Source organism: Notothenia rossii (genome assembly GCF_949606895.1).
Source record: "Notothenia rossii genome assembly, chromosome: 8".
NCBI lineage: Eukaryota > Metazoa > Chordata > Actinopteri > Perciformes > Nototheniidae > Notothenia > Notothenia rossii.
The window spans coordinates 14,444,769-14,458,443 of record NC_136906.1 but is presented as its reverse complement, the minus strand read 5'-3'; the positions used below and the strand labels follow the sequence as shown (position 1 = coordinate 14,458,443).

General features: G+C 39.9%; 2 protein-coding genes across 2 annotated transcripts in view; both read left to right on the top strand.

Moving 5' to 3' along the window:
* Positions 1–87: 87 nt before the first annotated feature.
* Positions 88–2,577, top strand: LOC307017156 (uncharacterized protein). Its single transcript, XM_079646700.1, has 4 exons — positions 88–210; positions 314–637; positions 1,002–1,147; positions 1,818–2,577. Exons 1-4 carry the CDS (start codon positions 144–146, stop codon positions 1,902–1,904), a joined length of 624 nt encoding a protein of 207 aa, XP_079502826.1. The 5' UTR covers positions 88–143; the 3' UTR covers positions 1,905–2,577.
* A 4,527-nt stretch (positions 2,578–7,104) lies between these two features.
* LOC307014767 (septin-9-like) overlaps positions 7,105–13,675 on the top strand; it is a 114,589-nt gene continuing 108,018 nt past the window's right edge. The window contains exon 1 of the mRNA XM_079642900.1: positions 7,105–7,402. Coding sequence (XP_079499026.1) covers positions 7,381–7,402 — 22 coding nt within the window. The 5' untranslated portion in view covers positions 7,105–7,380. The remainder of the gene's footprint in view (positions 7,403–13,675) is intronic.

The window sequence follows — 13,675 nt, the reverse complement described above, 5'->3', positions numbered from 1 at the left end:
CCTCAGAAAATAAGAAACGTCAGACACTCTGATGTAGATCACATACTTCTGTTGTTGATGCATTTGGGGAAGTGAAAACCTACCCACATTTCCTACAGAGGGTTAGAATTCAAGCTAACCTTTGTGGGGCAGTCGCTGTCAGCATGTCCTCTGTCTGCTTAAAAATCATGACCATCCTCTGTCTCTCCGGCACCGCCACGAGTGACCCAGGTAAGACTGAAACTAGAGATTAATGTAAGGCAGGATTTAATAAAGCTTTATGAAATGTGAAGTGAGATGAAACAGATTAACAGGTTTGTGTATCTCTCTTTAGGGAGCAGTGGAGTGGTTTTGAAAGAGATTGGAAGAGACGTCACCATCCAGTGCAGAAACCCACAAAAAGACCAAGAGAGCCTGGCTCTGAAAAAAGGTCTCAATATGGAGTTTGATGTTTTTTTCAACAGACATGACTCAAAAAAAGTGACCATTGCGATGGATTTCCGGGGCAGACTTCAGTACAACGGATTGTTCCCCAACATTGACATCCTCATCAAAAATGTGACTTCTAAGGACACAGATACGTACTGGTGCGTGTACAATAAGTTTGGGACACCGGTAACCAAAAATGGAGAAGGATCTATTTTACTGGTGGTGACAGGTGAGCCTTTGTAATTTATGTGTATTCGCAAACCTTCACAAACAGACTTATTTTTTGTCCTGTATTATAACGATATATGGCAACCATGAACCATGAGTTCTAAACTACACTGAACAATCTGAATCGTTACTCTAATTAAATGTATTATGTCAACAGATTTCACATTAGGTTAGTTGGAAGCATTCATATTAAGTTTAAATAAAAATATTAGGTTCAACTTAATATTATTGCTTTTAACTTACCTAATACAGTTATGTGACATTTAATTAAAACCAACGTTTCAGTATTTTCAGTGTAGAGATGTTACCAATTCAGAGGGGACAGGTATAAAATAAATCTAAATTAAAGTTGTTTTTTTTCCCAGAACCTCCGAGAGACAGTTTGGTGCCGCGGCCGCCGTGTGACCAATCCAACAACAACAACAACTACATGATCCTGGTGTTGGTGGTGATCGGTGCTGCGGTGCTGCTCGGCATCATCATTTGCTTGCTCGTCTGGATCATCACCAAGGTACCTTTGTGTTTTGCCGTGTGTTTCTGCATTTACCTATGACTCTCACACACCCTTATGAAACGTTCAATTTTCCTGTTTTCTCATAGAAACACTCATAGACACGTTATTTGTGTAATTGTCACTGTGACTTTTACATTATAGAATAGTGTCTGAAAGAGAGCAAGATCCTTTTTCACAAGCAACATGTTGAATATAAATGTAAATAAATACATTATTTACATCAAAGTTTTTGTTTGCAGTGTGCGGTGCTGTTGAATTGTATTGCATTATCCAGACAATTGTTTCTCTTATTAGGGACATTTCTGTTATTTTGTCCAGCCTATTTTTCTACAGAAAGGTCTCCTTGTATGATACAATATAGTTTATACATAGATGTTAATATGTATACACACACACACACACACACACAAACACCACACACACACACACACACACACACACACACACACACACACACACACACACACACACACACACACACACACACACACACACACACAAACACCACACACACACACACACACACACACACACACACACACACACACACACACACACACACACACACACACACACACAAACACCACACACAGACACACACATAAATTGACTCATTGTCCTACTGGCCTACATCTAACATGTTGACAACATTATTTGTTGTTTCCAGACCAAAAGCCTGCGATCCGCAAAGAAACCGAGAAGAGTCGCCACCAATGATGTGTATGAAGAAATGCGAGGCACAATCAGACTCTGAAGATGTGAACCGGCACGCAAGCGAGCCGAAACTCCACAATCTCTGCAGCACTGAGGCACAAGCGATGCAAGTTGCAACTGTGCATTCTCTCCAAAACCTCTGCAAGCCTTCTGTGTGTTAAAACAATAAGTTCCATGAATTTGTCAAAGGAACATCAGGGGAACAGCTGCACTGCCAGTATACATGTGGGCACAATGTATGTATAAGACAGCTATTTTGTTGTTGCACAAATATTACAGTGTCTAATCTGTTTCAGTGGCAAGAACTCAGACCTGACCTGATGTGTTATGTTGGATTTCAATTTTTTTTTTCAGTTGTTTTTTTGCAGATGATTTACTGTTTGAATAAAGGCAGGGATAATGTGCCATATAAGATAGATACTATGTATTGTAATAATGGTAACTGTAATGTTTCTTTACATAAATAGAACAATCAGGTGTGGAATTATGTCCATTTGAGGATTTTTTGATTGTTGACATTTGCAGTATGCCAAGATGAGCACTGATTAAGCCTCCAGTGGTTTTGTGGTGCCTCACGATAATGCCAGCAGACACAAAGCACTTGTAATACCTAACATTTATAAGGTATTTTAGTGTGTTGTATTTCCCTTGAGAGCCTGTTATGAGGGAATTCAATGAAAGTCTATGTGATCTACAACAAATTGCAGATTTAATTTTTTTTTTTTTTAATAATTTAGTTTTTGGGAGAAGGGTTGCGATTAAATAAGAGTTAATTTCTTCCCACCCCTTTTCGGATGTGTAATTAAGTAGATTATTTGTTTAGATATCATTTAGAATCGGTAATATTTTTGTATTTAAGTTTGACACTGCTTAATTTGTATTGTATAATAATTCTCATGTTATATTTTTGTATTATTGTTTTAAACATTCAAAAATAAATGTAATCAAATCAAATCTACGTATCTACCTTCAATAATAGTAAAATCAGATGAAAGAACGCTGACCCTTTGTTTATTCTGTCTTCAGGGTGAGAATTACACGCATGGTTTGGGTGTAAGCATAGCAGTGGCGAGCCGTCAGGGCCCTCTAGGCCCTCTGTGAGGGCCTAAGATATTCTACAAAATAATATTTAAAACATTAAACAAATATATATATTTTTTAATATATTTTTTTTAATATTTTTTTTAATATTTTTTTTAATATTTTTTTTTAGTTATATTTTTCATTAGTTTTACCAAAATAACTTGATTTAATTGTATTTAAAATAACATTTCCAAAGAAATAAATCCTTCGAATCTGCCTATTCAGTTTCTGTTGGAATGTGAAGGGTTAAATGAAAGAAGCTCGTCTCTGCGAGTTAAAATGACAGTACAATTGACCAATCATATCTTCCCTCTAAATGGGTGGGTGCTGGGTGGGTGTTTCGCGGACTTTATGACAAGTTCCGCCCGCTGTGAAACTTTTCTTGTTTCCATAGCAACAACAACTTCCTGTCAACAGCATTAACTCGCCTTCAAAATAAAAGCATGCCAAATTACACTTAAGACATACTGCAACGAAAGTAACAAACACAATGCAATATCCTTTTCAATTTCAAAGAACACAATAGGGTTATTTACAGGTGTGTTTTGTGTGGTAGAGGGTCGCTTTCATTGATGCGTTTTGCACCCCGGGCCGTTGTTTTGATATTCCGCTGAAGTATACGCTGTGACGTAATAACTCGAGGGAATGGGTGGGGGTCAGAGGGCCTAGGCATAAAAGTCACGGCTCGCCACTGAAGCATAGCAATGGTTCACTATATATTTTTCCAGTAATGCTAGATTTATGAATGGTGCAGTGAAGATGTCTACTTCTGAGAGGGAAAACTCAAACCTTTAACCCAGCCACCCACAGATGCATCTCTGAGCTCCACTTTAGACTTTGGTGATTGATGAGCAGCACTGGAATTATGTGGATTACTGAAAAAGGAAACAGGTGGTGACATGAGTCAGTAACATACCTGGGTCTTACTGTAAACTTGCATAAAACACTGTCGAATGCATGACAATAAAACAAAGAACCAAGCTAGATATATAAACCGTCTACCGTTTTCCTAATTTCATAATGTACACATGGTTAAAGCCACCAACATCGAACATCAAATCAAACCGTTTGTCACAGTTTTTTGTCTTTACACACTTCAACACATTTGATTTTATTTATCAACAAGTGGAAGAACCAACCTTTTGAAACAGCACAATAATTTATAGGCGGTTCCAGGTCGTGTCCAGCACATATTTTCACTAATGTACACATTGTATATTCAAACACTGTAACTCAAGCACTAGTTCCCGATGTAAAGTCAAGACAACTTGCATCAACACCTGAGTCCCAGAGACACTGTATGAGTCAACAATTAAATGTCACACAGAGAGAACAAAAGAAATCTCGTGTTGTGGGTGCATACGAGTCGCGACAATGTTTACTTGTGCGGTCTCAAGCTGTGACTCTTTCTCCATAGCAGCAGAAGCAAAAAGGTGAGAAAATGTGTGCGGGGTATGTGTCAGAGTATAGTGGTGGTGAGAGTATGCACAAGCCTGTGTGGGTAAAGGGGAAAACTAAAAACAAGACAAACATAAAGCGAGACATAGGAGATGTGCATTGAGGTGAGAGGTAGCACACAAACGGAAACTAAGACCCCTCTTACAAGAAAGACAACATAAGCAGGTCTACAACAAGATGAGCATCTACACCACAAGGACACCGTTTTTTTACATCATATTATTTTTTGTTTCACCCAATTCAGAACAAAGTTTGTACGTGACTGCAGAAGAATCCTGATTGTGCAACTGCAGCTTTTTCCAAACCTGTCATAACTTGTAATAGGAAACACCAAATGATAAGGTACGGCAGAACGTTAGGTTCATAGATACTGTATAAGCACAGTGAGAGATAATAATCTGCCTCAGTTTTTACAGCCAATAAGAGCTGTGTTCACAAAACCAGAGGATATGACATTTTTACTTCAAAGCCACATTGAGGCCTAGCATCAGGTTTGATCACACACACAGGTGTTGTTGACCAACGTTTATTCATAAAAATGTTATTCTTTCTTTTTTTTCAGCTGTTACAAAATAAACTGTTTTCTGTAACATGTAAGAGTGGAAACTTTAACCTTCAGTAGGCGCCTTTTCAGGTGTTGGTGGGTGGGGGAAAAAGGTTTTGCTTCAACTTCCTTTTGATAAATCTTTTCATACTAGTCATATAATGTTTAAAAAGTTTAAGACATCTCCTGTATTTCTTGTTCACATTTATGGTTTTCACGTTAGAGCGTGGAACACAATAAGTCTATATGGTCTAGGCCTCTGTACAATTACAAAGAAAAAATGGTTACAGTATGTTGAATGTAACATAGATAATCCCGGATTGTGTATCACTTAATTTATTCTTTTTGATAGGGGGCTTTGACAAACAGTGAGTTTATCCTCATGTTTTTTTGAGAAAAAGTTTTGTTGTGATGCAAACTATTTATTGGAGATTGCTTTGAGGGAAATAAGGCTAGGTTAGAAATCATATTTTCCAACACAAAATAACTGTAAAATCATCAATAACCTCAAAAAGATTCAGTAAGCCTAAAGTATCCTATCTTTATCTTCAAAGAGCTGTGTCAACCTTTTACACGGAAAAAATAAACACTTGCTCCGTCTCTCGTCCATGCAAAACACGCACCTTCATCTGATTTCTGAGAACTGAGATGACTCAATTGACTTTTTGTTTGACTGACTTCCCTTGAGAACCTGCATCTTCAAGCGAGACACAGTGCCTTTAAAAAAAACACATTCTTTCTCATACAAAAATATGTTTTTCACAGCCTTTTTCCAGAGCTTATGTTGGCCAATGTTTGAAAACTTGAGCTAGATATTTCATAGTTGACATTACTGAATCAGTTTGGGGACTTTAAAAACGTTTTATGTATGTATTTATCAACAGCTCAACAACCACAGGATCGTTGAATATTTCGCTTCTTCTTTTTTAATGTCTAATGTGGTCTGATTTAGCCTCTTCAGGTTCTTCTGGGTAAAACTGGTCCACCTGCAGCCAGCTGTGTTTATGTGTCTTTTTTATTTCGGTAACAACACTGTGACTCATCAGCCATTATGTTTTCTCAGTTAAAGGACAATGACAAACATGCCCTACAAAAAACGATATTTGTTTTAGGGGAAATTGAAGGGTACCTTATGTAAAAAAAATGGACAATCCAAGAACTGTCTCCAAGTGTTTTTGCCTCTTAAATTATGTAATAGGTGTTTATGTAAACGTTTTAAAATGCTTGCCTATCATCTGTCTATGCCCACTGATTGGACCCCAAATATTGATGGCATTAATTATGTGATGCTCGAGGTACAAACTTGAGCATGCTTTTAATGTACATGAATCATTTTAGCAATCCAACCTGAATAAACAATTCAGCATCACTGCTGGTTATGCCATATACTACCTGTGTTAATGCTGTGTTGAGCTGTTGAACAGACCAGAGATCAGTGTTAAGAAGGGGGAAAAGCAGGCAGCAGCCACCAGAGGTCTCTGCAGCTCAGATCTGCAGCTATCTGAGGCAGGATGTGCAGGTCTAATGAACATGAAGCAGGTTGCCACAGGGTGACATGTGGAATTCAAAAAGGTTCAAGGCTGTGGGCACAGCTGACTATTTGAATAGATGTGGGCTAACTCAACACGTGACCCCACCCAACCACAACGTTTATACTAGAAACAGGACACACACACACACACACACACACACACACACGCACACACACACACACACACACACACACACACACACACACACACACACACACACACACACACACACACACACACACACGCCATAAGCACAAACAAGGAATGGTTGTATTTTATTAAGCTTTCTATTTTATTCAATTTCATTTATTTATAAGGGTGATTGTAACGTTTTATAAGTTGTGGGATGACAGTTATTCATTCACATTCGTGGATGCCTCATTTAAAAGTTGTGCAACAGATCAGATCTGGTTAATTGCAGGATTACTGAGCAGTCCGATGTATGTGTTGCTTCAAAAAGTCCTCCTCAAACCCCAAAGCCCCAATCAAATACTGTTTAAATGCCTTTATTCCGCCTCTAAGCCCTGATACGTGAAAGCCCCCTCGGTTACAGTGGAACCACTCCCCCCCCCCCCCCCCGCACCGCAACCTCCATTGGGCGTGCGTCAGGAGCGCAGGTGTGATTGTATCCATTCCCAACAGACTGTCTCCCAAAGTGGTTCGTGGTCGGAATTAGAACGGGATTAAGTTCAGGAAGTTCAATAAGAAGTGAATTTACCTGTGCGCCCAGGTGCGTAGTAGAGAGACAGAGAGAGAGAGAGAGACAGAGAGGAAGGGAGGGCACGAATAGCAAAAACCGGGAAAAGTTACGGATGCAAACTTCCCATTGACACTCAGTGAGAAACCGGAGCGACTCATCAACTATTAATCAGCGAATACAAGAGGAAACACCAACAGCCATGAAGAAATACTCATATCCAGGTAAGGATGATGATCTAACATAAAATGTGGTGTTTTTTCTTTATACGATATCAGCCTATTTAAAGGCTAGTGTTGGTGTGTGAGTGCATGCGGCTGTCAGAGGGTTAAAGACACAGAGGGACACAACTAGGATTGACGTAATACAAGTAAATGTTTAACAGCATGTTGTTGTTGTTTTTTTAATCACTGGTGCTTCACATTATGTGAACATTTTAAATCACTGTTTGGGCAAAGAGAAGGCTCTCACATGGATTTGTGGGTGTGGTTTGTAAAACATGTATTCTCCAAAGGCCAGAAGTCTTATTCTAGCCCTAAACACATGACATCATGACACAAAGGTGAGCTCATTCTTTAAAAGACATTTTTTGATAAGCCATCCCTGAGTAACATAACAGATCAGCTGGGGACACTACATTTGACTAAAACATGCACACAGGTTGTGCAGGATTTATTTATTGGTGGATGAAAGAAAAGAGGTAACCATGGCATACTGTTTTGATCTTAAGACAGTTTGGTTGTTAATCTGTCTGATTGACATTTTCACTGTGCAGTTCATTCACTCATCCCCACTAACACCCGAGGAATGACTTGATTTATACATCTGCAACAAATCTACACAAGCCTGTTTATGAACATTATTCTGGGACTGCCTGGATGTGATTTGCGGTTATTGAGAAATTGCGTTTTATAGGGTGTGAGGTTATCTTAACTGGGGCTTTAAATAGCTTTTGCAGCTTTTCAAATATATCTTGAAGATTAGGACTGGGCAGGTCAATTATTTAGCTGTCAAAGACCGTTTAGCAGAGAAATGTCCACCACTAAAATATGCATCCTGACTACTTGTAACATTCCTTTATCTCTTCCATCTCTTATCTTCAAACTCTTGATTTCTCCCACTCATTCTCTCCAGTGGGACTGCAACTAGTGATCATTTTCTTTTTTGATAATCTGCTAATTGTTTTCTAGATTAATCAATTATTTGTATGGTCTATAAATGTAAGTAAATAGTAATAAATGTCCATTCCAGCTTCTTAAAGTCCAAGGTGTCTTGTTTTGTCAATTGAAAAACCCAAGATATTCAGATGAATATGTTATAGAACACAAAAGGCAGGAAATCCCTATATTTCAGAGGATCAAAATAGATATTGCATAAATAATAACTATAACGATTATTGAATTATGAAGTAGTTGGTAATTTCATCCTTACAGTTATTCTATCAGTCGATTAATCGCTGCAGCCTTACTCCTCAGCACTGTTTACTGTCACTTCCATCCTCTTCTGAGCCTCCTTTGCCCTCTCTTTCTCCCCCCTATAAGCTTCAGCTCAGTCCAGTTTACACAACACTATCCCCCGGAATGCCGGCTTTCCCGGCTCGTCTTCCCGAGTCTTTGTGTGATGGAGCGTCCGACGGTTTTCCATCGGAGCCAAGTGCATGTTGGGTCATGCCGCCTCTCCTCCACCTCCTCTGTGTGTGTGTGTTCTCCCCCTGCCGTGCGACGTGTGTGGAGCTGTCACATTCTTTGTCAGAGCTCTACTCGGGAAATTGTCTAATAACAAAGTGTGTTTGTAGGCTGATTGTGTGTGTGTGTGTGTGTGTGTGTGTGTGTGTGTGTGTGTGTGTGTGTGTGTGTGTGTGTGTGTGTGTGTGTGTGTGTGTGTGTGTGTGTGTGTGTGTGTGTGTGTGTGTGTGTGTGTGTGTGTGTGTGTGTGTGTGTGTGTGTGTGTGTGTGTGTGTGTGTGTGTGTGTTGTGAAAGGCCCTCCTCTCTAACATGTAGGGGTGTTTAGACAAGCATCAGAGATGTGGATGGTTGACTGTGACTGAGGGAGGAAGGTCGGCCTGTGTGTGTGTGTGTGTGTGTGTGTGTGTGTGTGTGTGTGTGTGTGTGTGTGTGTGTGTGTGTGTGTGTGTGTGTGTGTGTGTGTGTGTGTGTGTGTGTGTGTGTGTGTGTGTGTGTGTGTGTGTGTGTGTGTGTGTGTGTGTGTGTGTGTGTGTGTGTGTGTGTGGGTGTGTGTGGTACTCAAATACCCCCACAAACTCGAGCAGAAAGATTGAGTATCTGGCCTAGTGAAAAAAGGTCAGTTTTAGACCTTATGCATAGAAATGTGAGTCATCATGTCATCTTTTGAGGGGGGGTTGTATACATGTGTCTGTGTTCACTCATGCAGTCGCTGCCAGTGGAGCCAATCCCTGCCTTGCACACCACTCCTTCACGTCGTCTGGATCAATGAGTAACCTTTTTGAATAACAGCCCACTCAAACACACACTCGGAGTCATTATTTTTCCAAGTACACTCCTCCCGGTATGCGCTTTTATGTCCTACTCAAAAACACACACATACACACCTGATTCCACTATTTTACCTGTGTGACAAACGCCTCACTCCACGCTGCATTACGGTTTTTAGTGTGTTTATACTGGAGAGACAGCGAGGCTTTGATTTAGAGCCTACAGCTATTGTTGGATGGTGACTTGAAAGTCAAGCTATAAACTCTGTTGAGACATATTTGCCCTGTCATCTAGCAGAGCATGCAGAAGATGGTCTAACCATCAATTTGACTTCCTAGAAGCCTGTGAATAATGGACTAATAGGGTATTGGAGCACGTGGACAAGAACATACAGTATACTCTGGGTGGTATTATCTGAAATAGTGGTGTTATGGAGCTACAGGTGCGACACAACTTTCAAAACCGGACACATTCGCTGACTGGTTGCTACCCTAAGACTCGAATGAATGAATGAATGATAATGAAAACACCAATATGTAGATTTACCTACCTGTAATTTTAATAATCACCATTTGCTAAATCCAGCTGTCGCTTAGCAAAGACACAGTATATTTATCAAGCTAAAGATTGTATCACATTGTCCATAGGGCTGAACCAATGGCAATGCTCTGTATGTAAAGAAATCAGATCTTTTTTTAGCTCACCTCTGTCTTCCTTGTACAAGTCAAGTATAGCTTTGCAGCTAAAGTAAAATGTTCATTTCTAACATCATTATTGTCATGGCTCTACTTGCTCTTGTGCTGCAAACATTTTTCACTTGTGGCATCTGTTAAGTGCTGAAAGTGTAGGCTAAAATGATCTAAAGTTGTTTTATTTACATATAAAAAAAAACAACACTTGGGGCAATGGGCAAGAAATAGAACACCGTGTTACACCTGACTACGGCAGAAAGTGTACTTTCAACTCTTGGAATAAATAAGACTTAAGTGCAGTACAAGAACAATGCTGCTCCTGTATCTTCTAGTCCTCTACATGGATAAGTGTTGGTGCTTTGGCTGGGAAATGCAAATTCAGCATCAGTCTTTTAGCACAATATCTTGTATTTAGCCATCCAGTTTTACATGGTTCACACATTTTTACATTTCAAATGGTAGTTTAATAAGCCAGCTAACTACAGTTGTTCAGATTCGTTTTGTAACTGTCTGTTAGTATTGGTTACTTAGTGTTACTGTAAGTATTGGTTGCCAAGTGGTACTGTAAGTATTGGTTGCTAAGCAGCTGTGATTGACAGACCATCTATTTCTGAGTAAGGGGCAGTTCAATTAAGACTTCACTCTCCCCGCTCCTTCCTTTTTTTTTGTACAGTTTATTAGAAAAACATATCAAATGACAGGTGTTGCAATGCTCACAAACAGAAGTAGGCGTGATTCAGTGTTGACTGCCATTAGTCTAACAGTTATTTCTTTAGAGATAGATGGTAAAGAAAAAACGGTGTTTGTGCACAGAGCTCAAATGCATGTAACTCATTCATAACTTCTGCTTTTGCCACACTATACTCCACATACAGTGTTATTGATACACTCAGGTATGTGGACTTCCCCTGATTGCAGAGTCCTTTGTCTGCTGTGCGTGGTCCTCCCCTCTCAGCCGTGTGGAGCCGGCTCTGAAGTGTCCACTCCGCTCCTCTGTGTTTATTATCTGCAGCCAAGAATGCAGCCTGTGATGCTGCTGCTGGGGGGGGGAGGGGGGTGTCAACTGATACAACAGACTGCCTGTACTGTAGGCCCGGGGCCAGGAGAGAGCCCGTAAAAAGATAATGGCAGGCTCACATATGTGGTTCTGATATGTACTGGAACATGTGTGGTACAGTAATAAAGCAGCTGTGTTAATTAGAAACTCTTAACTTGAAAGTGATCTTAAATCCAAGTCATACGACGATACGACACATTAATACTTTAATGGTCAGATCAAGTCGGAACTTTGACTTGCATCACAGCAGCTCCATGTGTAACATCAACATAGACAAATATCAAGACACAATACATGAAAAACAAACAACATAACAGCACAATCATTGAGAGAAAACATTCTCAAAGACCCTTTAGCGTAGGATTCAGCTCTGTATTTACTGTGAGGATTGACTGGTGCACAAAGGAGTGCTTCAGTCTGGCTTTTTGAATCGAGGGACCCTGTATCTCCGATTAAGTCATCTGATCAATATAACATTTCGATAAGACGGATTATACCACTAAAGGAAAAAGTCTGTACATGGGGAGGTTGCTTCACCTGCAGGCCACAGATCCCACACACTGTACCTCGGCTGTTTGGCAGGAGCAATTTGTCTTGTCTTGACATGAGTGAATATTTTTATTGCAAAAACCTTAAGTGTTAGTGAGTCATATCTTTTCAGAGAGCTCGATGGAGCGGAGCATTTGCAAGATAATGCATGTTAGCTGTGTGCAAGCCTTGTTGGCAGAACACAATCTCTTTATATCACTTACTAAAAAGTAGCGTCCGAGATAATCACCTTTTATAACATATGAATTACCTGGGAGTGGTATGAACTTTATTTGTAGTAACTGAACTCTACAGATGGTGGCACGCTTACTTTTCAGTTTCAGTTTGATCGACCCTATTATGCATGATAGTTCAGAAACTGTTGAGTGATTAGACACAGCTTTAGAAACATATAATTTAGATAATGATAACTTACGTAACATTTTATTTGTAAATGTTTAAACAAGACCTGTCTTTGTGGACATAATGGTTGTGTATACACCTGATCCTTAAAATGTTACAATTCGAATGCTACTGTGTGACATATAAAATAATATAAAATACATGCAGAACACATCTGTAAAGCATATGCATCTCTCATCCTGTGTTTATTGCTTTATTGCAAAGATGAAAAGATAATAGTCACCACTTGCGTCCTGCTGAGTTGCACAACAAACCGCAGTTTTAGTCCATTTGTGGTCCACAAAAAAACAAGATGAAAAAAAAAAAAAGCAATAGTGTTTCTGTTTTAATTTAATTTCCATCAGTAGGAATGAAAGCAGCAGCTACAAAAACGATATTGAGTTCTCTGGGCAGATAATGTATCTGGCTTTTAAAATCTTAAATAATCTTTCTCCCTGTCTTTCTAACATTTCTCAACATGCACTCAACCGCTCACTCACTCAGTTTTTCACTATAACATACAGTAACTACACGTTTCTTGGGGGTGTTTCAGCCCATAAAGCTCTATGGACTTTTAAACTGACTCTGTGGGCTTTAACAGCCTCTAAAAAAGGAAGTCCGATCCTTATCTTCCAAACCAGCATTGTTTTATAGACTGCCGCAGTATCCTGTCTAACCCTGGTTTTATATAAAGTGATTTGGGCTTGTGTTTGCATTGTGAAGAGTACAGAAAAGTGTGTGTGTGTGTGTGTGTGTGTGTGTGTGTGTGTGTGTGTGTGTGTGTGTGTGTGTGTGTGTGTGTGTGTGTGTGTGTGTGTGTGTGTGTGTGTGTGTGTGTGTGTGTGTGTGTGTGTGTGTGTGTGTGTGTGTGTGTGTGTGTGTGTGTGTGTGTGTGTGTGTGTGTGTGTGTCAAAGCGGTGTTGGTTTTCAATGAGCGTGGTGAGTGAGGAATAGGTCTGTGTTGAAAGTGCAAAGGTAGGAAAAGGTGTTGCCGGTTCATACCTTTGGCGCCAGAACAACGGCTATTCATCTGGGAGGAGTGCAGTTTAGGGTCACAGCCATCTTTCCTCCATGTGTGACCGCATCGGTGTGTGTGTCTGTGTTTGGTGTGGTCCTTACTTATTAAGAATGCATCCAGGTAGAGGTCGTATCCGGGCTGTAAAAACAATCTTGAAAAATGGCAGTCTTATCATTCAGGCTGTCTTGCTTTCTTTCTTTTTTCCCACTCACTCTGCTCCCAGCTCTTTCACAGGCAGAGTTGTGAAACGGTGTGTTTGCCGCGCACCCTTAACATGTGTAATGAGGGCCATAAAAGCACAAAGGAACAGATGGGTGAGCGGACAGACGGATTAGGAAGGAAATGA